Source organism: Ahaetulla prasina, chromosome 6 (genome assembly GCF_028640845.1).
Source record: "Ahaetulla prasina isolate Xishuangbanna chromosome 6, ASM2864084v1, whole genome shotgun sequence".
Lineage (NCBI taxonomy): Eukaryota > Metazoa > Chordata > Lepidosauria > Squamata > Colubridae > Ahaetulla > Ahaetulla prasina.
The window spans coordinates 31,658,155-31,683,246 of record NC_080544.1 but is presented as its reverse complement, the minus strand read 5'-3'; the positions used below and the strand labels follow the sequence as shown (position 1 = coordinate 31,683,246).

At 38.0% G+C, this 25,092-nt stretch overlaps 1 protein-coding gene across 4 annotated transcripts; it reads right to left on the bottom strand.

The window, feature by feature from the left end:
- Positions 1-4,615: 4,615 nt before the first annotated feature.
- LOC131200849 (lipase member M-like) lies at positions 4,616-22,368 on the bottom strand. Of its 4 annotated transcripts, XM_058188146.1 has the most exons (10): positions 22,300-22,368; positions 19,972-20,077; positions 18,674-18,791; positions 14,615-14,813; positions 13,058-13,167; positions 11,464-11,600; positions 8,930-9,076; positions 8,463-8,534; positions 7,016-7,081; positions 4,616-5,193 (listed from the first exon to the last, which is right to left on the bottom strand). In XM_058188146.1, exons 2-10 carry the CDS (start codon positions 20,068-20,070, stop codon positions 4,960-4,962), a joined length of 1,182 nt encoding a protein of 393 aa, XP_058044129.1. In that variant the 5' UTR covers positions 20,071-20,077; positions 22,300-22,368; the 3' UTR covers positions 4,616-4,959. The 4 variants fall into 4 exon arrangements, with proteins under 4 accessions (XP_058044129.1, XP_058044130.1, XP_058044131.1 ...); XM_058188147.1 differs by lacking the exon at positions 7,016-7,081; XM_058188148.1 differs by lacking the exon at positions 8,930-9,076.
- Positions 22,369-25,092: the final 2,724 nt, after the last annotated feature.

The following is a 25,092-nucleotide window of genomic DNA, read 5'->3' as shown; positions in this document are numbered from 1 at the left end:
TAGTGACTTTTAAAAGCTATATTAGCCTTAACTTTATTATACCATAGAAAGACATGCCATCCAAACTTCAGGTCTTGCTCTTCCAATTCTAAGATTCTTTTATTTCTCATCAGCAGGAATTACCCCTTCATCAAAACCAGGCAGCAGGATGAAAAACACCCAATCCTCTTTGTTTCTTTGCATTTTATGGCAATTAAAATTTAATCCTTGCTTTTTTCCTTTGTCATGCAAACCTAGATACATCATTCTTTACTACTTAAATGGAACAAGAGTTGTCAGAATAAATATTTGTTTGAAACATAAACTTCATTTGAGGCAACACATTCATTTTTATCATGGAATTTCTACCCCCAAATGACAGCTATGTTTTCTCCCATCTTAGCATAACGTTCTTAAATTCATTCTATGTCTTATCATAATTGTTCTGAAATAATGGACAATTTATATTAGTCCTAATAATACTGAAGTTTTTCTCTTTTTTCTCAGTCTTAAAACCATTTTTTCCATTGGTTCTTTTTGCACTTCCAAGGAAAAATCAATGCTTTTGTATTTAATGATTGTTTATAAAAAGAAGAATTAAGAGTATGGAAGGTAATTTACTTTTTTATTGTGCCTAAATATAATTAACACTTTAAATTAATCCTTAATTTTACTCCACAGCCTTATTGAGTCCTACATATTGGCATGTGATAGATTGTATGAGACACGTGCTTAACATTAGGTTTCTAAATGATAGGTTCATTCTGCATTCGTGCAGAGAACATCAGATAGAATATCTTTACTCAGAAGACAAGTATTCTTTTTGTTTATATTTAGTTGGTGACATCATATCTACCACAGGATCACAGGAATTCAACAGCCACCTGTTTAGCCACCTGTGTAAACAGCATTCACAGGCAAAATATACTGTTTTCTCACAGAAAGCTTTCCACAGTACGTAATTTTAAACAATGTGTTGTATTTTTAACACATCAGTCCATACATTTTTCTTTCACTGTCAATTTATTTATGAACAACTCAATAACTCTTTGGGGAACAAGAAAGAAAGATTTTGAGATTTTATTATGATGGTGAACTTGGGCTGTCTAATTTAGAGTGGTTCTTCTAATCAGTTTCATCTCTTCACTTAATAATTCTGCCCTATACCACAGTATGGTAGAGATAATATTCTTCTATTCTTCCAGCTCCTCCACTCACCGTAATTATTTATTTCTTTGCATTTTGGACCATATTGTTGTTGTTGAGATATTTAGCAATTAATGTTTATGCAATAAATTGTTGTCACCAAGATTCTGTGTGACACCTCTTTCTCTTTTCATTCTTCTTCCTGCTTGCCCCTTAATGTACAAGATATGTATTTCACAACATTGGGTATGCTTTGTATATCTAGAGAGATAAATAATTAAACATATCCTTATCTTCATATCGATCATATTACTGACAAAGTAATATAGGCATGTCTAAACTCAAGAATCTCAGCAAGTGGCAACCCATGGCTGATTTCAATTCCAGAAAAGTTAAAAACTATCAGATATAATTGTCACTTGATGGGGATGAATAGAAGTTATAGAACTATAGGCTAGTTTGATAGGGTTAAAAATATCCTGGAAGAAAGAAATGGCAAACTGTTTCCATACTGCTACCAACAGGACTATAGGTTGATCAGGAGTTTAGCATGAGTCAAGACTTTATACAGACACAGAGTTCTGAATATTAAAGCACAATGTGGATCTTGCAAAAACTATGGCTTTGTCCACATGACCCATAAATAAGCAAAAAGACAATTTCTTTTTGAGAATCAATAGGAAGAGAACTTTGTGAGACAGGAACAGAACATAACTTGACATTAATTTCTCTACTACACACTTTCCTCAAAGCCCAGAGCCCAATACTTAGATTTTCTAAAGATTAAAAAAAGTATAGACAAGTTCTTCATTTAATCTTGGAATGGGATTACCTTGCTGAAAGAGAGAGAATTTTTGAAACATTCCAGTGTTTCCTTGGTTAGTTAATCAGACTGCAATTTAAGACGACAGGATTTTTTTTAAAAATCCATCTTTTCTCTGAAGAATAGAATAGAATAGAATAGAATAGAATAGAATAGAATAGAATAGAATAGAATAGATTGTTTTTATTGGCCAAGTGTGATTGGACACACAAGAAATTTGTCTTGGTGCATATGTTCTCAGTGTATATAAAAGAAAAGATAACATTCAGAAAAGATAATGTTCATCAAGAATTCTAAGGTACAACACTTAATGATAGTCATAGGGTACAAATAAGCAATCAGGAAACAATAGATATCTACATAATTTGTAAGGATACAAGCAACAAAATTACACTCATACAGTCATAGGTAGAAAGAGATGGGTGATGGGAACAATGAGAAAATTAATAGTAGTGCAGATTTAGTAAATAGTTTGACAGTGTTGAGGGAAGTACCTCAGAGGTACTTCAGATTCGTTCATAGACCTTTCATAATCCTTACCATTGAACCATTCGTCTCGAAAAGACTGTCCTAATTCCGATGTGTCTGTTGGTTCTTTTCAGTGATGGGATTCAAATTTTTTAACAACCGGTTCTGTGGGTATGGCTTATTTGGGGGCAAGGCTTGGTGGTCATGTGACTGAGTGGGCATGGCTAGCTGGTCATGTGACTGGGTGGGCATGGCTAGCTGGTCATGTGACATCGCTTCTTTGCCCTAATGACAGTTTGCTGCAACAGTCATAAGTGTGAAAAATGGTCATAAGTCACTTTTTTCAGTGCCATTGTAACTGTTGTAAGTCAAGGATTACCTGTACAAAAATACAAAATGCTTCTTTGGTTGCAAAAAGCTGCCCTAAAGACCAATCATTAGATTAGAAATACCTGCAAACTGGAGTTACAAATCAAGCAGGGTGCCAGAGCACCTTGAGAAATTAAAATAGTTAAAATGCAATAACTATCAACAGCCAACTCTTGTTCATAAAGTGAAACCCTTTAGCAGAGAGGTCATTTAATCTCCAGAACCGGAAGTGACAATAAGTCTAGGAGTACTGTACTCAGAGTTAATCAGGGTTAATCAGGGTTAATGGAGAGGCAGTTTCTGTAAGCAGGGCAATAGAAATTAGGCTGGGAAACATCAGACTGTTGTAATTCCTTACAGGATTAACCCTGTAAAGTGGAAACAAACAAAAGGAGATTTCTTCTAACAACCGGTTCTCTGAACTGCTTAACTACTTAACAACCAGTTCTACTGAACCGGTGTGAACAGGTAGAATCCCACCACTGGTTCTTTTGCTGTTATGTGCCATGCCTTTCTTTAAAAAATATTGTTTTGCCTCTCCATGAAGAGGAATAATACTTTTGTGTGCATCAGAAGTAATAGCACATGAATTCTGATGTCCTTCATGTGACAGCACACAAATGCTGATATACAGACAGGACTGAGATATGTATCACATCCTACTGTCATTACAAAACGTGATACGGATCATGTTATTAAGTGCTTACGTGATGTACTATATTACACCAGTATGGTTTCTACCATACAAAGGGTCAGGTGAAAAACATACTTCAAAAGCAAAAGTACAACTACTTTATTAAAGCCAACTGCCTACTCTATACTATCCTTTAGCCAACTCACAATAAAGCTGGAGCGTGAAGTGCAGTGGTTCTGAAATTGGAATAACTTTCTTTTGTCTAGTGACAATCCTCCTGTTGAAGAAAATAGTCCCATCAATAGGCAATAGGGCAGGAGTGTCAAACTCAATTTCATTGGGGGCTGCATCAAGGTTGTGTTTGACCTCGGGGGGCTGGGGTGGGCGTAACCAGGGTGGGCATGGCCAGCTTGACGTCAATCATGTCAGGGGTGCCTGTGGTGGCCCGAGCACTCTGTCTGCAAAAATGGGCTCCCGAGCTCTGTTTTCAGCTGTCACGGCCTCCTGCAACCCTCTGCCAGTGAAAACGGAGCTCAGGAGGCTCCATTTTCACTGACAGAGGGTTGCAGGAGACCGTGAAAGCTGAAAATGGAGTTCGGAAGCCCATTTTCACTGGCAGAAGTGCCGCCACTGTTTCCAGGGTAGCCCCATGGGCAAGATCTAAATATGGGATCCATCCTCTGGGCCTTGAGTTTGACACCCTTACAATAGGGTAAGAAATGGCAAGAAATTGTTGGATGACAAAACTCTGCTTTCTCTAGACTAGCCTAAAGGTAAAGGTAAAGGTTCCCCTCGCACATACATGCTAGTCGTTGCCGACTCTAGGAGGCGGTGCTCATCTCCGTTTCAAAGCCGAAGAGCCAGTGCTGTCCGAAGATGTCTCCGTGGTCATGTGGCGGCATGACTCAATGCCAAAGGTGCACGGAACGCTGTTACCTTCCCACCAAAGGTGGTCCCTATTTTTTCTACTTGCATTTTTACGTGCTTTCGAAACTGCTAGGTTGGCAGAAGCTGGGACAAGTAATGGGAGCTCACTCCGTTACATGGCAGCACTAGGGATTCGAACCGCCGAGCTGCCAACCTTTCGATCGACAAGTTCAACGTCCTAGCCCCTGAGCCCCTGAGCCCTTAGACTAGCCTACTACATTCAAATAGGACCGTGTCACAGAGAGTAATGAAATAAGATACAAAAAAAATCAATTCTTCTTCGGTTTTTAATGAGAAGGACACCATCAAGTAACAAAATGTCTTTGCCCTGTGATTACAAGCAGTGCAGTTACTGTAACCCCAAGGTTTCCATGTATTGTACAAATCCTTTACAGACCTTAACTCTGTTAGAGCATGAGTATTTGGCCAGCCTGGGATATAAGCACAGACTCATAACAAAATGATCGAAAGCAACATTCAATAAGCAATCTCCCAAGATTTTCAAAATCCCTTTTGTTATTACTAGCAGTAATAACATTGATATCTATATATCACCAATTTCTGACAAACATAAAGGAAAAGTAGTTTTTTTTATTTATACAAATTTACAGCATTATGAATGTAAGGATATCAATTTAATAAGAGGACTGTAAACTCTCTTAGAAGCATCAAGGCCCAAAATAAAATCAAAGTGATTCCAATCAGATAAGCTAGCTTTGTAGACAACACTATGGAGCTGGTTAATTAATGCTTTGACATTGTCAGGTGTCACTAACAGGTCATTTTCTCCATACCATATACTTATTGGTACTGTAATGCGTTCTACATTGTAAGACGGCGGCTCATCCTAAAAAGACAAAAATAAACCAACTGAAGGATTTTGCACACAAAATAGCATACTAAATACAAACTGCCTATTGAGAAACTAGCACGAATCTTTCAAGGTACAAGGGGAGGTGAATATTTTAATATTTGATAATGGTAATTTAGTTAGAACAAATATTTTCAATGATAGAAATCTTTGCACAGTGAGTAAGATATTCTGAGAAAACAAGGATAGAATAGAATAGAATAGAATAGAATTTTATTGGCCAAGTGTGATTGGACACACAAGGAATTTGTCTTGGTGCATATGCTCTCAGTGTACATAAAAGAAAAGATACGTTCATCAAGGATGAAACAATAGTTATTTTAGTCACCCTTCAGAGGGCCTTAAACACCTGTCATTCTTCCAGACATTGGGCTAATAGCAATAGCAATAGCGCTTAGTCTTATATATCACTTCACAGTGCTTTACAGCGCTCTCTAAGCAGTTTACAGAATCAGCATAATGCCCCCAATCTGGGTCCTCATTTTACTGACCTCGGAAGGATGGAAGGCTGAGTCAAACTTGAACTGGTGAGAATTGAATTGCCAAACTGCTGGCAACCAGCAGCCGGCAGTCAGCAGAAGTAGCTTGCAGTACTGCATTCTAACCACAGAGCCACCACAGCTCAGATGTGCGCATACTACAGCTCAGACTAAGATGATTAGAGTCCCATTTTGGGTGTATGATATGCTTGGTATATTATTGACTGGAATCACCATTCTGTTTATTACTTTGTGTTCCATTCTTGTTGTGGTCTGCCAGCAGCCTGCGGACCTGGCAGCGGAGTCGGACAGTGAGGAGGCTGGGGAGGACAATGGGCCAGTCCTGGAGTCAGGGGAAGGCCAGGATGAGGGCTCTGCCTCGGAGGCAGAGTTGGGGCCAGGGCCATCTGGGAGCGATGCGTGGACTCCGGAGCCTCCAGAAGTGGATGGCAGAGAGGCAGAGGAACAGGAGGAGCTTGTTCCTAGTGCACGCATGTGAAGAGCTGCCAGAAGGCAAGAGCAGCTGAAGAAAAAAGGACAACTCTAGAGTAAGGCCAGAAGATGATTGACCCCTCCCATAAGGCTTAAAAGAGCAGCAAAGGCTCTTGGGCTCTTTGTAGAAAAGCAATGTTGATTTCTGGGTTTCTTCTACTTTTTTTTGTCAAGAAAAGCCTTTGGCAGGTTGCCAAGGACATCAAAGGTTGGTAATAAGGCCGATGGATTGGTTATTAAGAATTTTGTTTTGGACTAAGCTGAGAATGAATTAATTCTCAGCTGTTTTAATAAAATAAGTTTGTTCAGGACTGAGTTGTGTTTGATAATCACTCGGTCACAATTCTGACTTTGTATTTGTTATTTTGCTATTTTGCTGTGAGCTGCCAGAATCGATTGGAGTTGATTGGCAACCAAATCAGATGAATAAAATTCATATATAAATAAATGTTAAAGGTTAAATGTTTCATACATTATGAAAATTTATAATATAAATTAAGATATTAGACTCTTGATCTGCACAGATAACATGCTTGCCTGAAGTTCATTGCATTGAAAGCAGCTTGAGACTTTTTCAAAGAATTAAGCAAAAAGGGAAACAAATTTATCCTTTGGCTGTGAATGCTTGGCTCCTCAATGACTGTTGGGTTTTAATAGCTACACATTGAATGCTATATGTTGTATTGTACGTGAGTTGCCATCATTTCTTTTCTTGGTAATATGTACAAAAGCAGTTACAGCTAGTCAAGGACAACACAGTCATCTATGGGGTCCTGTTGTGCTTGCTGAAGAGACAGAGAACTTTAAGTAGGTCAGAAAAATCTTACCTGATTGTATCTCTCCTTGTTTCCATCTCCATAATCAAAAGCTCTAAATTGTCCTGTTTTGTATATCTAGATTTTAGAGAGAGAGGAGGGGGGAAAAAGAGGGAGGAGGAGAGGGCGAGAGAAAGAGAGAGGGAGGGAGAGGGAGAGAGAGAAGGAGGGAGGGAGGGAGGAGGAGGAGAGAGAGAGAGAGAGAAAGAAAGAGAGAGAGAGGAAGATATATAGAGAGAAGGTGAGGAGGAAGGGAGGGAATCAAATGATTCCAAATTCTGGCATTTTATTATACACTGAAAGTATAGCTTTAAAAATTGAGCAAAGATTTTAGGCAGACCCAAGATCAGTAGAACTTTGTGTTACAAGGGACACCAATAATACTCTAATGCAGGGGTGTCAAACCCAAGGCCCGAGTGTTTGGATCTGGCCTGATGCTTGGAGGCTGCCTGGAAACAGCAGAAGACCAGTCCGTGGTGACTCTGTCAGCGAAAACAGAGCTCATGAGGGCCATGTGCAGCCCTTCTGAGTTCAGTTTCACTGGTAGAGGGTTGCAGGAAGCTGTCACAGCCAAAAATGGAGCTCGGGAGCCTGCTTTTGCTGGCAGAGCGCTTGGGCCACCACAGTCACCTCCCTATATGAGTGACATCGAGCTGGTCATGCCCACCTCATGCCCCTGAGGTCAAACACAACCCTGATGTGCTCCTCAGTGAAATCAAGTTTGACACCCCTGCTTTAATGGATGGTAATGGTGATAGTGGAATGCAGAACAATAATCCCAGACCATCAAAGAATCATGCCATGCTGTGCACTGTACCATCTTCTCTCCACCATTGTAAAACTATGGTGGTATGTAATCTGGATTCCTAGAGGGAGAGCTGCTTTCCAGAGGGTGAAGAGGCAGCATCTCTTGGAAAGTTTGGTCAGCAGTAGGAGGATTAAAATGGCTTTTCTCTAGCTGTTTCCAGAGTATATATGTAATTATATGAATAGTTGCTTCAGTCTGGCAAGATTCTGTCCATAGGCAAAGAAAAATAAAGGAAATTACTCTGTGTGTGTCATTCTTAGGGCCTGACGAACACTCGGTATACTCCTTAGGCACCTCCTGGCACCTCACAAAACAAACCTGTTTCTTCTTCCCTCAATTCAGACCTGTACAGTTCCTATAAAGTTTAGTAGCAATAGCACTTAGATGTATATACCGCTTTACAGTGCTTTTACAGTCCTCTGTAAGCAGCTTAAAGGGTCAGAATCTTGCCCCCCAACAATCTGGGTCCTTATTTTACTGATCTCGGAAGGATGAAAGTCTTGAGCCTGGTGAGATTTGAACTGGCCAATTTCAGTCAGCTGGTACTCAGAAGTAGCCTGCACTACTGTATTTTAACCACTGCACCACTGCAGTTCTTTTTATCATCATATAAAATCCTGAAAAACAATAATGGATTTTGAGATACTTTACCTGTCCCCAGTGGAGTATATTTTGAACGGATGTTGAATCTGGAAAGTATGACATGTAAACATCCATGCGGCTCTGCAACAGATATTTTGATTACTGAAGTGGAGCAATGAAGTAACTTTCCAATTTTCTTAATGATGACACATGGCACAGTTTTGCTAATAATCCTCCTGAGCTGCAGCTTAGTTTATTTAGTTTAGTTTAGTTCAATTCAGTTTAGTTTATGTAAAGCCTCCTTCCTTCCTCCTATATGAATTGTGTAAGGAGCAAACTAAGAGCCACACATATATTCATTATAAATGTACAAGATTGCTAAAGCTGTGATGAAGTTGATGCTGCCTGTTAATTAAGATAGCTCAGTTCCCATTATTTAAGACATGGAAGTTCATGAAAACAGTTAGTTTTTTAATCTCTGTGAGATGTTCAGAAGAAATTTTAGACAGCTAAAATACGTTTTTCTTGATACATACCAAATTTAGATTCTTCTCATTATTTCCTCCAATAAATGAAATAAAGTGGGAGCAGAGTTTGTTGTAAATTATGGAGCTGCATTTGCGGATGACCATTTTTCTCAAAATCTCATTTCTCAGGAAAAAATCTCTTCTGCCCAATAAACGCTGTAAGTATATTAATATTCTATGCAGTTACATCAATATGGATCAATGGAGCTATCAATGTTCTAGAGCAGGGATGTCAAACTCAAGGCCTGGAGGCAGGATCCAGCCCATGGGTTGCTTAGATCTGGCCCATGGGGCCGCCCTAGAAATAGCAAAGGACCGACCCATGGTGCCTCTGCCAGCGAAAACAGAGCTCAGGAGGGCTGCGTGCGGCCCTCCCAGGCTCCGTTTTCAGCCACAATGGCCTCCTGCCACCCTTTGCCAGCAAACACAGAGCTCTGTTTTCACTGGCAGAAGGCGGCAGGAGGCCATCATGGCTGAAAACGGAGCTCGGGAGCCCATTTTCACTGGCAGAGCTCTTGGGCCACCACAGGTATCCCCGGCATGAGTGATGTCAAGCTGGCCATGCCCACTCTTGCCACACCCATCCCAGCCCCCAAAGTTAAACACATGATGCGGCCCTCAACGAAATCGAGTTTGACACCCGTGTTCTAGAGTTTAGCTTTTCCTATTGATGAGGATGGGAGTGTGAGGATTTTGTTTCAAAGCAAATAGCTTGGAAGAACTGGGTGTGAGAGAAATACCCAATGCCAGGTTTCACTCTAACCATGCAAATCATTGCAATTCAGGGGTGAAATTCAGTCAGTTCTATCCGGTTCGGACAAACCGGTAGCAGCGGCTGCGGGAAGCTCTGCCCATCCGTGCGGATGTCATGATGTCACTTTTTTGCAAAATTTTAAGCCTCTGCACATGCTAGAAGGCTATGCACATGTGCAGACGATGGCCCGCGCAAGCAAAGTATGTGCACTCATGGCGCTCACACATTTGCAAACCGGTAGGAAAGGTAAGGAATGTTACCCCTTCTGCAATTAATTATTTAGAAATAATTAAGTGAATGCAACTTAGTCTCTCGGGATTTCACCTGGCAAAATTGAAATGCACCTTCCAAAAGTGCATTTTCCTTTCATTTTCCTGAAAGAAAGCTGTTTCAGGTGGACGTGTGCTGAACACAGTCAGCACCACACTGAAATGACTGTCAACATTCTGTGCAAGGGTACCTGGGAATGACATGGGGGAAGAGCCTCATCCAGGGAAACAGATAAGAGGCAGCTGGTCCCACAAAAGGAATGTGGGCATGGCAAGCATCTTAACTTTACCTAATTTCCTGTAAAGATGATGGGAGGAAAATGTACCTTCAGACTTGTAAGATTCTGTTAATTTAACCTTAAAATAAAGTAGAATTAGTCCATCTAGTTGCACTTCCTGTCCGGACTATCTTATAAGGCTGACCTGCTGCCACCAAAGGCTTTTCAGGGTCACTTAAGGACTGGCCTTTCTTTATAACAGCTCTTAAGTAATTCCATTGGCCTTATTTTTCTCCTCCTGAGTACAAGTGAGAGGACTGATTCACATCTTGGGAGATAAGAGCTGCCAGTTCCCTCTACTAGAAAGCCTGGTGTTGTAATGATCTTATCAGTAGAACAATTCTGCCACCTCTGATCTACTGCATAATACCAGATAATTCAGTGGAGGAGGAAGAACACCATCTAGGCCAAATAAACAAATCAGATTTCCAGCCTACTTGAGTAAGAGCTACTTGCAACATGGATAACAATTAGTTATCCACTTTCAGTATGAGCATAGGCTGCTCTTCTTTCTAAGAGAAAAGCTATTTGCATCTATGGGTTGTGTGTGGGTTACTGTTGTGTTGGTTTTTGTCAGTTTCTCATTTGTGTAGATCTGCTAAATTTGGTCCCTCAGCCTTGAAAATTTGGGTGCATTTTCGTTGCCCTTTCTTGAAAGAGAAACATTTTAAGCCTCTGCCATTTTTGCAAGCAAGGTTCCCTTATATTAAAGCCTTTTATAACTCTTTCTCTAAGATTTTTTTTAATGGTGAATTTGCTATAGTGCAAAATCTGGAACCGTGGACATTTTGAATGACAAGTAAATTTTGTTTCTTCTATTAGTCAGACAATGCAAAATTAGAGAAAAGTGTAGTCAGATGTGAACTTAAAAAATGTGTCGCTATTCTAATGTTAGCTAACTCTTGATGTTGGTAATTCTTAATACTGGCCCAACTATGTCAATATTGTATTTCAAGGAAGTTCAGATCAGCAGAAGCATAGGAGAGTGTATTAAAATGCATCCCCACATTTTAGTTTTTTGTTAGTAAGCTTACTATTTCTAGAAGAAAGATTGGGCCATAAATGGTCCAGTATCGAAGGACCATTTTATGTAGCAGGGATCCCCCCAGACCACAAATATTAAAGCAGTCCAAAATCAAAAAGGTATGTGCCCAAAGTTGAATCAATGTGTTATAGGGGAACAATAATTAAATATTTGAAATCCTCATCTTTGCTACTACCATCACATTGTACGTCAAATACCTTTATTGCAGCATCTGGCAGGAATAGTAATTTGATTATTGGATTTTGAGAATTCTTTAGTGTGGTTGCTGGAGACAAGGCATGGAACATTTTTATCTTTTCAGCCACATGTGGCATAGATGAAAGTACAATCAAACCTGAGAATACAGGCCCAAAATATTAGCCTTAAAAACCCACATTTTTCCAGAGTCCATATTTTAGGTAAAACTCTAAAGCACAATTAATAGAAGTAAAAGAACCAGGACAGATTTTTTTGGGGCGGGGGGGTGGAGGAGAGGATAGATTCCTGATCCAAACTAATGTTCATATGCAGGATTTTCAAATTAAAAATATTTAGGATAAAAAAAAAAGGCAGATGAAACATGGAATATTACAATATGATCACATGCCTAATCTAGAAAAGCAGGGAAATTTATAATGAGAAGTTCCTTCCATCACTTCTCCATCACCTCTTATCCTTTAAAATTGGACAACTATTAGCTTGCATTTCTTCTGTCAACGACTCACTGGCATTCAGCGCGCAGATTTGCTTAATAGCAGAATCTATGACAGAATTCTTTAAAAATAGAAATAAGCCATCTGAGTTTATAAGCAATCTATAGCTTATTTCAAACCCACTCCAAAGTAATTCAGCTATTCTAGAATCAGCAATCTTTTCAGCCAGCAAATACTATTATGTAACATTGCTCAATGGCACAGAAATGAAAAGTTTTAAAATATCTATATATAAAAATAACTCAACAATTTATGACATCATTAAAACTGGTGACATTGCACAAGTTTTGAGACCTTGTGCAATGGCACTCTGAGAATTAAATACCATAAGACTGGGACATTTTTGTCTAAAATATTGTTTAGCAATCTCATGAGATCTGGGCCACTTTAAAATGATTTGGGTATAGAGGTCTGCTAATGCTACTTGAGGAAGTTGTAGGTCACCTGGGCAATATGTTGTTATCCACTGAACTATTCTGCAACAACCAACTTTATTTCCCAAAACTTTATTTAGTTTTTAGTAGCATAATGTTACTTAATTTCAGAAAGTTGCATTAAAGAACATTAAGCATTTTTAAGAGTCTTCCTGAAGACTAATTTTTTTTTAAAATTTGCATTTATATCCCGCCCTTCTCCGAAGACTCAGGGCGGCTTACACTATGTTAGCAATAGTCTTCATCCTATTTGTATATTTATATACAAAGTCAACTTATTGCCCCCAACAATCTGGGTCCTCATTTTACCTACCTTATAAAGGATGGAAGGCTAAGTCAACCTAATAAGCAGATTATTTTTAAATGCAAATTAGAAAGGCTTGGTTAAGCTTTTATCCTGTGTTAGAGAAATTAACTGTGTTAGAGAAATTAACTTAATTCCCTGGCTGGGGAATTCTGGGAGTTGAAGTCCACCAGGCTTAAAGTTGCCAAGGTTGGAGACCCCTGATCTAAAGGCATGTGTGAAATAAGCATATATTAATGTCATTCTAATTTTATAATATCTCCATCTCTGTCTATCTTTTGCCATTCTTCCCATACGGAAATCATGGATACATGCTATACAACTACAGCTTCATGTAGTTTGTGTAGTAGTAGTAATATACCTTGAGCGGCACCTTGAGAGAAGCCCACTAAATGTATCTTGGAAGTTCTTGTTTTTTCCACAATAAAAGAAATCATTGCTGGGAGGTCGTATCTGGCCATTTCATCAAAACTGTAAGATATAATAGACAATTCATATTAAATAAAATAATTAACACTGTTTTTATGAGCTCTCTAATTCAATCAATAGAATTTCAACATAATATAAAGGTAGATTGAACCATCCCTTGCAAAGATGCATGGCAATAAGTATTGAGATCCATTGTAGAAATAAACCTACTCTGAATCAAACCTGTCTGGGGTATCCTAAAAAGATGAGAGGATAGTCTTGATCATGACTGAAGTCCTGTGTTGTTGTTGTTTTACATGTATCATATATGCGATGCATATAACAAATGGGGGACGGGGGCTTTAATGGTGCTGTTGCAACTGTCAATATTTTAAATGTCTATGGAAATTCTTAGTCATTGGACTTTCTTGCTTTTCTTTGAAGACATTTTGCTTCTCATCCAAGATACTTCATAGACATTTAGCCATGCACTTTGGGATGAGTGCTTTCAAATGTGTGGGAATATGAATAGATTTCCAGAAAAATTGCAGACTGCAGGAACAATTTACATTTCAGTTTGAGATGCAGACAACAAAGGCTCATCTCCAACAGCCTGTCTTCAACAGTGAAGGGACACAGGACAGAAAAATATCTAGTAGCCAAGAAGGCGCCACACCCATTTGCACTACTCAGGTGACTGTGAGGACACAGATAAACCTCCAAGTGACCTCAATTACTCTTTAAAAGCATGCAAATGACCAGCTGTCTACAAGGAGTATAAATCCTTCCATTCCCCACCATCCAGTCAGAGCTGAAGAAGCTTCTTGGATGAGAAGTGAAACAGTCCAGTTGCCTCCTGAAAAAGCACCTTTGGGACATGTCAATTTTTTAATCTTCCTGTGGACACTCCTGCTCTGAACTCTGCACATACATTCATGGGCAAGGAAATAGTTCATATCACTATCAGTCACCACATGTACATGGAACTTTTCATTCCATTGATTCCAAGTACATGACTCCTAGAAAATGTTTTGATGTATTGAATCTCCATATCATAATGTTTGTCAATGAATCTCTTTATAGTACACTGTTAAAAATAAGAATCCGAACAGCCCATTTCTTTGTTATTAATTTTAACCACTAGTTGTATAATGTTATTCACATGATGGACAAAATAATCAGTTGATTAATATCAAAGAATTAAGGACAAACTTTCAAATTACTGTTTTCAAAAAAATTCTCTTCCATTCTTGCTGTTGAATGTTTAAATCTTGTATTTTACAGTAAAAAGCCAAACATTTCTCCTTCGTTAACACGAGCTTAAATTTTAATAACATGTATTTTGAACAAGGAAATAGGAAATGCAGCTAAATCACATGGGTTTGTGAATAGAGGTGTGTAATCTGGTAAAAAGCTGTTCCACATTAAGTCTAAGAAATGCAATTAAAAGCAAACATCCACAAAAAATATACATATCCTGAGGCTGCCTATCCATTCTGTTTTAAATCACCTGTAAGCATGATACTGGTCTTGTTTGATTGTAAAGTATTGATGTTTTCGAGACCAGGAGTTGCCTCTGTTGTTCCCTATCCAGACATCATAGCCTGCATCTGCTAGCATGAATCCAAGACTTTGATTGGGCATGTTTGCTATCCATACTCTTCCTTCTAGACATAAGCCATGCTGCAAAAGCACAACTGGTTTTCCTGCTGTAAAAAGATACCACAAAGATCATTACTGTTCACATCAGTTCCTGAAATTTTGTGGGCTACCCAATTTTGTTTGTCTTGTGCGTATGGAGCAACTCTAGATTCAGTTTTTTTTAATTTATTTATTTGTCACAACAATATATATATAGGCATCACACAAAAAGATTATACAGTATATAAACATATATATGAGGAAATATAAGGAAGTATAAGCATATATATATATAAGAAGAAAAAGAAAAACAATAGGACAGGAACGGTAGGCACATTTGTGCTCTTATGCACGCCCCTTATGGTCCTCTTAGGAATGGGGTGAGGTCAATAGTAGAAAGTTTTTGGTTAAAGCTTTTGGGATTATGGGAAGAGACCACAGAGTCAGGTAATGTGTTCCAAGCACTGATGATTCTGTTACAGAAGTCATATTTTCTGCAATCTAGACTAAAGCGGTTAACATTAAGTTTAAATCTATTGGTTGCTCTTGTATTATTGTAATTAAAGCTGAAGTAGTCTTTAACAGGAAGGACATTACTACATTATTACATTATATTATTATTATTATTATTATTATTATTATTATTATTATTATTATTATTATTATTATTATTATTATTATATTGTAATTATTACTTTACATTACAGTACTAGCATAGGTCCTTAGTTCTTCATCCAGATCCCCAAATTAATATTAGAATCTAGACTGCTACTCAAAAACAGAGCAAAATATTCATAATTTGCTGAAAAGTACAAATTATGTATGTGATTTTAGTCTTCCATGATCAATGGTAGCATGTAGCTATAAAAGGAATGCTGCTTATCATTAAGAGATCATGGAAACGGTTCATCAGTTGGTCATTATATTAACGATGCACTCTGCTCAATCCATTATTTATCATTTCTTTATCTAATAATACAAAATAAGACTTCTCCACCATGAAATAGAATTCATTTCAATTTCAAATAGAATTCATATTTCCAAAATCTAATATGTTAACAGAATAGAATAGAATAGAATAGAATAGAATAGAATAGAATTGAATTGAATTGAATTGAATTGAATTGAATATTGAATTTTTATTGGCCAAGTGAAAGAAAAGATACGTTCATCAAGAATCATAAGATACAACACTTAATGATAGTCATAGGCTACAAATAAGCAATCAGAAAACAATCAATATCAATATAAATCGTAAGGATACAAGCAACAAAGTTACAATCATAAGTGGAAGGAGATGGGTGGTGGGAACGATGAGAAGATTAATAGTAGTGCAGATTTAATAAATGGTTTGACAGTGTTGAGGGAATTATTTGTTTAGCAGAATGATGGCGTTCGGGAAGAAACTGTTCTTGTGTCTAGTTGTTCTGGTGTGCAGTGCTCTATAGCATCATTTTGAGGGTAGGAGTTGAAACAATTTATGTCCAGGATGCGAGGGGTCTGTAAATATTTTCACAGCCCTCTTTTTGACTTGTGCAGTATACAGGTCCTCAGTGGAAGGCAGGTTAGTAGCAATTGTTAGGGGTTACATGTTAGAATAAAGGATATTAAAGGCAATGTATGATGGAACAAGAATCAAAAATAGAGGTAGTTTCTTTTTCCTCTTTCTCCCCTTCTTTTTCTCTCTTCTTCTCTGTTGCTTTCCTCCCCAATTGAACTGATCATTTTAAAAGGCTTTTTAGATGTTCACTGATATCCAGAAATGGTTAAAGGTGTCCATAAATTTAAACTGAATTTTAGTTTTTTTTAAAAAAATACAGTTCTAATCACTTCTAATTAGTTCTTTGATGATTAGCTTGCTTGTATACCACTTTGGCCTTCTCCAGGTGATGGAAAGCTCATTCTCATACTTATATAGTTGACCTTGAATTTGCTAGTCATGTCCATTGTAGGGTTCAATCACAGCCTAGAGTTAAGGATGCCATAATGCTACAAATGCTGGGCAGTTTTCATTCTCTCTCAGTTTCCAGATTTTCCAGTTCATCTGTCTTAGAAAGCAACTTAATGGAAAGTCTAAGATAACTAGACTTTCCATTATAAATCTAATAGCACTTAGATTTATGTACCGCTTTACAGTGCTTTATAGCCCTCTCTAAGCAGTTTACAGTGTCAGCATATTGCCCCCAACAATCTCAGTCCTCATTTTACCGACCCCGGAAGGATGGAAGGCTGAGTCAACCTTGAGCTGGTGAGACTTGAACTGCCGAATTGGTCTTTCCAAAGAGGCTTGACAGCTGATACTTGAAAGGGGAGATCTCATTCAGAGCAGAATTATACTTTGCTTAAGAAAGAAATTAAACTTATATACTTCTGTTCTGCTAGAAAAACTCCCCAGCTTCTTCTGATCTGCATTTTACTTCTTACCAAATCTTCACAGAAGTAAAAGAGAAAATACAACTGTATTTAAATGAGCTCCCACAAAAAATCATATCCCCTCCCCAAGATTTTTTTTTTCTTATTCACTTTTCTTATTCATTTTTATTTTCTTATTCACTGCAAATACTAGTAATAAATAAGTATCAAGCATTGGTCTGCATGCTTGTGACAACTGTGGTAGAATGGAGTCTGGATTCCCAGGGGGGAGGGGCTGCATTTCTGAGAACCAAAAGGCAGTGAAGCAGGGAAAGTTTGATTGGGAGGAAGAGGATTTAAACAGCTCCTCCTCACTAAGCATTTCTCAGAGTATATCTATAGTGAAGAAAATAGTTGTTTTAGTTTGGCAAGATTTCTGTGTTTGATGAAAAGGAGGACTAGGGTTGACATGATAGCAATGTTCTGATATTCTGATGTTTTTGAGGCTAGGCAAAGCGCGTGCATGCGCGGGAAACTGGTGGTAACAAAATATGAAACCCACTGCTGTGTGTCTATGTGTGTGTATGTTGTGGCCCACTAGACTCGGATGATGAGGTTGGGGAGAAATTTGGGCCAGACGCAGAGATAGAGCCAGGGCTGTCCGACATTTCCCAGCCACTGGAGAGGCAGTTGCCATTGGAGGCTGAGATAAGTGGGGAGGAAGAACAGCTGGGGCCTATTCCAGATGAGCTTATGCACAGAGCTATTAGGAGAGGAAAACAACTGAGGACAAGTAGTCGACTCCACGGCACACATGGATTCTGAATGTCCCTCCCTGGCTGGGGAATAAATAAATGGACGAGGGGGGGGCAGGAGTCATAGGAGACAACAGTTTGGATTTCTGAAGATTTGGCTCATTGTGTTTCCTGCCTCAGAGGCTGCTTCCCATAATTTAATTTGCAGCTTTGTGTCTGGGAGCACAGGGCCTGGCAATTATCACAAGGAACTGATGATAAGGTCTGTTACTGCAGTTAACTCTTTGAAGGACCATTGCCTGGACTTTTCAGTGTGCGAATGCCATTAATTCACAGGAGATAAATAAAGAGGAGTTTTTTGTAACAAGGAGTTTGCTTCTTGTTTCTGATAAGGCTGAGTCAGAACTCTGTGTGTGTGTGTGTGTGTGTGTGTGTCACAACATTAATGCCTAATGTTGAAAAAATGCAGGAATAAGTATCCTAAATGCCTAGGAGTAAATGTATGTGCATAGGAATAAATAGAAGGAGGTACACTTCTACCTCCTTGATCTTCAAAAATCTTCAAAAAGTTAAGAACTGGGAATTATGCTCTCATTCCTGGTCTTGGAAAAATGATGGCTAGAAGCCCTCCATGCTGCCTTCCAACCCTATCATTTGAAAATTGTGTCAGTTGGAAGACAATTGATTACCTAATGTTGGCTACTCCAATGGAATAAGTTTTTGTTTTTTTTTTTTGCAAAATGTTCTAAACAAACTTTTTATAAATATCTCCCATGATTTTTTTTTTTAAAAAATGTATAGTCTTATTTATTTTTACTTACATAGGTTCCAATGTTGTTTTCTGCCATGTGGAATTCTGTTAAGAGTGAGAATGTAACCATCAGAAGTTGCTATTTCATATTCTTCAGCTTGGTATCCTTTATGGTGAATGATTTCACTCTGTTGAAGGAAATTTCAGGATAATGGCATCATGTTTTTAATGGGTTACCTATCAACTGGTACATTATTAATGTGTAGACTCACTTAAAAGAAATCTGGAAATAGTCAAAGGATTCTTGGCTATTTTCAAAAATTGTAGAATATCCAATGTGAAAAGGATTGGAAGAATTCATGTGTTTGTATTACCTTAAAAGTGAGAATATGTATGCATGAGCTGCGGTGGCGCAGTGGTTAGAATGCAGTACTACAGACTACTGCTGCTGACTGCCAGCTGCCTGCAATTTGGCAATTCGAATCTCGCCAGGCTCAAGGTTGACTCAGCCTTCCATCCTTTCGAGGCTGATAAAATGAGGACCCAGATTGTTGGGCAATATGCTGACTCTGTAAACCTCTTAGAGCGGGCTGTAAAGCACTGTGAAGTGGTATATAAGTCCAAGTGCTATTGCTAGTGCTATTATCAATAAAACACCACCCCCTTTTTAACCTAGAAGATCATTAGTGATCCATAATGGAAATAATTAAAGTCCCTGGAAAGACTTTGTTTTACTTATAAATAATTCTTTTAATTTATTTGCATTTTTTTCTAGTCATTTTCAGCTTCTATTAGCCCTTTGAGGAAGGGAAGGTCAAGAAACAGAAGCAATAGGATTATTCAGAAATGTTATTTATTTATTTATATTTAGGAGTCGTGGTGGTGCAGTGGTCAGAGTGCAGTACTGCAGGCTACTTCTGCTGATCACCAGCTGCCAGCAATTTGGCAGATCGAATCTCACCAGGCTCAAGGTTGACTCAGCCTTCCATCCTTCCGAGGCTGGTAAAATGAGGACCCAGATTGTTGTGGCCAATATGCTGTCTCTGTAAACCGCTTAGAGAGGGCTGTAAAGCACTATGAAGCGGTATATAAGTCCAAGTGCTATTGCTATTGTTATAGGCTATGAGAATAGTATCTTGAAAGACCATCTGTTGCGCTCTACTACATCTTAAACAAAACCAAGGCGGGGTTATTAATTTTTTTTAACGTTTTCTGCTTTTCTGGAATTGAATAAATATGGAACTTGAAACATCTTGTTTTAAACATTTATTCTAGCAATCTATTTATCCTTACTAATCTACTTATCCTTATTTTTAATGTTCTATATTATAATTTACCACATCAATTACCAACACAATTACAACTTACAATGTTCATGTATGCTTCAGGATTTCTGGCTTGGAGCACTATTTCCGTGGAAGATGAAATGCCTTGAATTGCAAAAACCACTAAAAATAAGAGCCACATCTTGTACCTATATTAATAAAAATGGTGTTTAGAAGATTGAGAAAGTTTGATGCCAATAAATTATGTGTGACACTGCTAGAATATCCACACAAAAGTTGTAATAATTGGGAACTATTAATTAATCATTGTGTAACTAACAATTAGAATTCAGGGCTTAGCTGCTCTGGGGATGTTCCTGTTAAAAAGAGCAATTTGAAGTGCACTGATATTTACTAATATTGCAGTCTTATGTCTACTCATATGAGTTTAAGTGACATACCGGAGGATGAAATCTGTAAGAATTCCAGAACTGGATTGCTGGGAGACAAATGGTATCTAATATATGAATATTATCTTCAAATATCTGCGTTTTAATTGTAAGCAGGGGGTCATACATTTGATTAGAGAACTATAATGGTTTGTGGTATGTGAGAAAACTCTGGGAGACAGGAAAAAGAGTTACAGCCTAGACGATGGTCTGATAACAAAATATAAATCTGAAGACGGGATAAGGGTAGGTATCCTCCCTAGTTTTCTCAGAAGGTATCCTTCCTAGTTTTCCTAGAAGGAAAAGAAAAAAGTGTGGGATGGGAGGGGAACTTTCAGATGTTAGCATTATGAAGTAATCCAGACAAGAAGCACAGTCAGAGATATTAGCTCTATCTCTATTCTTGGGTTATATTAACAGAATCTTGCAAGTCTGAAAGCATCTCTCCTGTCCCTCACTTTTACTATCTTGAACATTTGTGAGGGTCCCTTCTGAGATGTTTTCTCCACCCTCAATCATCCTTTGGACTCAGAGGATGTCGTTCTTCCTCCTGCCTCTCACAGGTCATTATCACATATTTTTACAAGCATTGAGACTGGAAGAGCATTTACTCTATAACACTCCCCTCCCCACTGAAAAACATTCAGATTACCTTCATGAGAGAAGTCTTTAAGTTGGGAAAACTTAAGGAACAAGCGTAGAATCCCTTGATTCAAACTGCTTATGAAGTAAAATAAAATCTTAGAAACGTTCTATGTAATTTGTTATTTGACACCAAATATGTTGCAATATGTTGTGGTTTGTCCTTGAGCCAAACATTCCTTCATTGCTCTTTCTACAGAGAATTCCAGATTATTTTTTAACTCTCCTGTTTTAAGAAATCTTCTGACGGAAACCTTGGCCACATCATTCCAAGTTGCCCAGTTCTATCGTATCCCACCCCATCCCCCTTATACAGATCAGTCTTTCTTTGGGCTTGAAAAAGTGAACCAATTTCTTTTTAGTTTTATGTTTCCGTTTTTACCTGTTTTTCTTTCACTTCACTGGTGGTCTTAAAGGTACAAGAAACTTTTGATTTAATCTGGCATTTAGAAATGTAAATTCTGCAAGAAATTCTGTACTGCAATAAGTATTTACATTTTAGGAGATGGATGGATTTTTTTAAAAAAAATATTAGGGGTGATGCAGGAGCAACAAAATTAAGCCAATGTGTGCAACAGTAAAATAAACCAATGTTTACTAGTGATTCAGTGAATATTTTTTAGCTAAAACATCTCTGCTAGGATTTTGGTGACGCAAAATAAACTTGAGAGAGAATAAAAATGTTCTCTGTGATGTTAGTATAAATCTGGCATACATCCATTTAATAAACTATTTTAGGAATATCACAGCTTCTTGAATTAAATTATTTTTTAAAAACAGATTCACTCCTCATAAATGAATTTCTGATGCTTGCATAGAAGAATTTAGATAAACGATTAGTGGACATTTGTCAGAGGAGGGGTTTGAAGAGTGGAGTCATTATCCATCTTCTCTGACAAAGGATTTTCTTCTTTTATTGTGATATATCAAAACAGTATTTCCTTATATGCCAAAGGCTCACAAACTGAGGTAAAAATACATTCTGTATTTCCGATAAAATGGAATCAGATTTAAACTCAAAATAAGTTTGAGTATTTCTCAAACTTGGCAAGTTTAGGATGTATAGACTTCAAGCCTCAGAACTGCCCAGTTAGCCAGCAATGCTGGCTAGGTTATTCTGGGACGTGCAGTCCGCTATCTTAAACATGCTAAGTTTAGAAATACTACTTTAAATGAAAGCAAACAATTGCAATGCTGGCATCTATTGAGAAGGCAACAATCTATCATGGCTAAAATTGCTCTCAGATCTTTAAATATTGCTGAGTAGAGAGAACATTATAAGTCTTCTGTTCTACAAAATCAACAAGCCAATCTGCATAAAGAAAAAAAGAAATCTTTACCAGAATCTATTTGCTGTCCTGAAGGGAAACTCTGGGCCTGGAAAGATTGAAATGTTCACCGCTTTAAATAAGAAGTGAGAAGATTAAGTGAACACTGCCTTTTAAAGTCCTTTCACCTTTTGGTGTCCCAACTTATTATAGGGAGTGGATTTCAATGATGTAATTCTTTCAATTCTCCTGTCTGTTGCTGTTATCCGTATTGTTACTGATTCCCAAATTAAAAAGTATTTGAGGTCTGCGTTTTTGAAATATAGGTATGAAATTAGTTGGATTTGTGAGTGAGAAAACTTAAAATTCACAAGATTCAGCAGTTTCCACCAGAATAGAAACAGAAATGTTTCTTGTAATGATAACCAGGAAAATGAAAATCTTGATAAAAGTAAGTTGCATCATATTGGAAGTGATGGAAGTAAGAAATGAAGGTGCTGCAAAACTAATTCATGTATATGCAAAGAGGCCAAACTGCATCTTTTTTGCAATGCTGGCTTTCACATGCATCTTTCACCATATTTGAAATAGGGCCAGGTTTCAGCTATGTAGTAAGATCTGTAGGTATTTTGTTCAGCAGTGATGGTTATGTCAGCCCTCCAAGATAGGCAAGTTCAGAAACCGAACCAGTGGTGTTTCTTTCCCAAAACTGAGTAATACTTTCTGAAACTCCTCCCTTAATTGCTTATCCCTTACCCCATTCCTTTGAACCCTTTCATTAGAATCACCCCTTCTCTCATGAATAGAGATGGGCTTGGCAATTCATCAAGGACAATTATGATAGGGAAGATCCAGATAGAGCTGAAAAATGTCTCCTCGCCTTTACTATTTCATGGAATCCAATGTGTCAGGAAGCCCAGTGTTTTCTTCTTCCCAGAGTATTGTTTGCCAGGTCTAGAGGCAGTTCATTAGAATGGGCTTTGTATTTTAAGTGGAATTAGCAGACAACTAATTGTGATGCGTGACCGTCTCCTGCCACTTTCTAGGATTGCTCCATGTCAGAGTGTCCTTTCCAGGGAAATAAACATTTCAATTGCCACCTCCTGCACCTCCAGAATATGTTCCATCTAACATTCCTCTTCTCCACCCATCAGTGGAGCTCAGCTGTGGAACACAAGTGGCAGGGCATCTTCTTTCCAGCAACGAATGTCAAGTGAAACATGGGTGAATCCTTACTGTAGCAAAAGAAGTTTGTGTTCAATACATCTCACTGAATGCAAAGCTCCAGCAGGTACAAGGAAAAAAAATGTTTCAGATGAACTCCTGTTTGGAACAGTGATGCAAGCAATACATGAATGAACATATCTGCAGAGAGGCCAATTGACCTGAAAGCAAGTTTTGATAAAGGAGCAAGCTAATAACAGCTGGAGATTTGCTGCAGACCACCAAACCAATCAGAAGGGATAAATTAAGATCTATTTAGCAGATAACAGAAGCATCCAAAAGTCATGAAGCTCCTTTTCAATACAAGGAGTATTGGAAAGCTTTTTACACATATAACAGAGTCAGGTTAAGCTCTCACAATATACCTCTTATCAATCTCCATTTGAAATGTAGACAGAACACCAGGGTTTTGAATAGGAAAGTCATGGAGTAGACAATTTATGGCACCTGATGGTCTTTGGTTTCTACTTGTTCAGTGTATTAGATATTGTAAAGAATCTGCAAGGCTAACTAGTGCCTATCAAACTAATTTTTACCTCCTGTTCCTTCTAAGGAAGTCATGGTGCCTCCAGGGCTTTTAGGCTCAGAACATAAGGAAGCTGCAATTTTATTTTATTTTTATTTATTTTTTTTATTTTGTCACACAGTATATATAAGCATAAGCATGAAATAATTATACAATATATAAGCATATATATGAGTATGAGTATGTAATAACTATATTAATTGGTTATAACGAAAGGAAACAATAGGACAGGAATGGTAGGCACGTTTGTGCTCTTATGCATGCCCCTTACAGACCCCTTAGGAATGGAGTGAGGTCAATGGTAGATAGTTTTTGGTTGAAGCTTTGGGGATTTTGGGAAGAAACCACAGAGTCAGGTAGTGTATTCCAAGCATTAACAACTCTGTTATCGAAGTCATATTTTCTGCAATCAAGATTGGAGCGGTTAACATTAAGCTTAAATCTATTGTGTGCTCGTGTATTGTTGCAATTGAAGCTGAAGTAGTCTTCAACAGGACATTGTAGTACACTGTACATAGTCTTCGACATTGTAATAGATGATTCTATGAGTTAAACTCAGGTCATGTCAAAGGCGGCGTAGTTCTAAATTTTCTAAACCCAGGATTTCAAGTCTGGTGGCATAAGGTATTTTGTTGTATTCGGAGGAGTGGAGAGCTCTTCTTGTAAAATATTTCTGGACACGTTCAATTGTATTGATCTCAGAAATGTTGTATGGGTTCCAAACAGTCGAGCTGTATTCAAGAATTGGTCTAGCAAATGTTTTATATGCTCTGGTTAGTAGTGTAGTGTTTTTGGAGAAGAAGCTACACAAGATTAGGTTTACAACTTTTAAGGCCTTTTTTGCGATGTAGTTACAGTGAGCTTTAGCACTTAGATCATTTGATATGAAAACTCCAAGATCTTTAACAGGGTGGGGGTCATCAGTAAGGTAATGTCCATCAAGCTTGTACTTAGTGTTTAGGTTCTTTTTTCCAATATGTAAGACTGAGCATTTGCTGGTTGCGATTTGGAGTTGCCAAGTTTTAGACCATTCAGATAAAAAGTCAAGGTCTTTTTGGAAGATAGCTGTATTGGTGGTGTTAAATAGTTTGACATTGTCAGCAAAGAGAACACAA

Excerpts from the sequence above, each read along its gene's own strand:
- LOC131200849 (XM_058188146.1), bottom strand. The coding sequence starts at position 20,070 with ATGTGGCTCTTATTTTTAGTGGTTTTTGCAATTCAAGGCATTTCATCT. Across the intron at positions 18,792-19,971 it reads CTGAAGCATACATGAACATT|AGTGAAATCATTCACCATAA; the intron begins GTAAGTTGTAAT and ends TTCCTTCAACAG. Across the intron at positions 7,082-8,462 it reads ATATACTCCACTGGGGACAG|ATATACAAAACAGGACAATT; the intron begins GTAAAGTATCTC and ends TCTAAAATCTAG.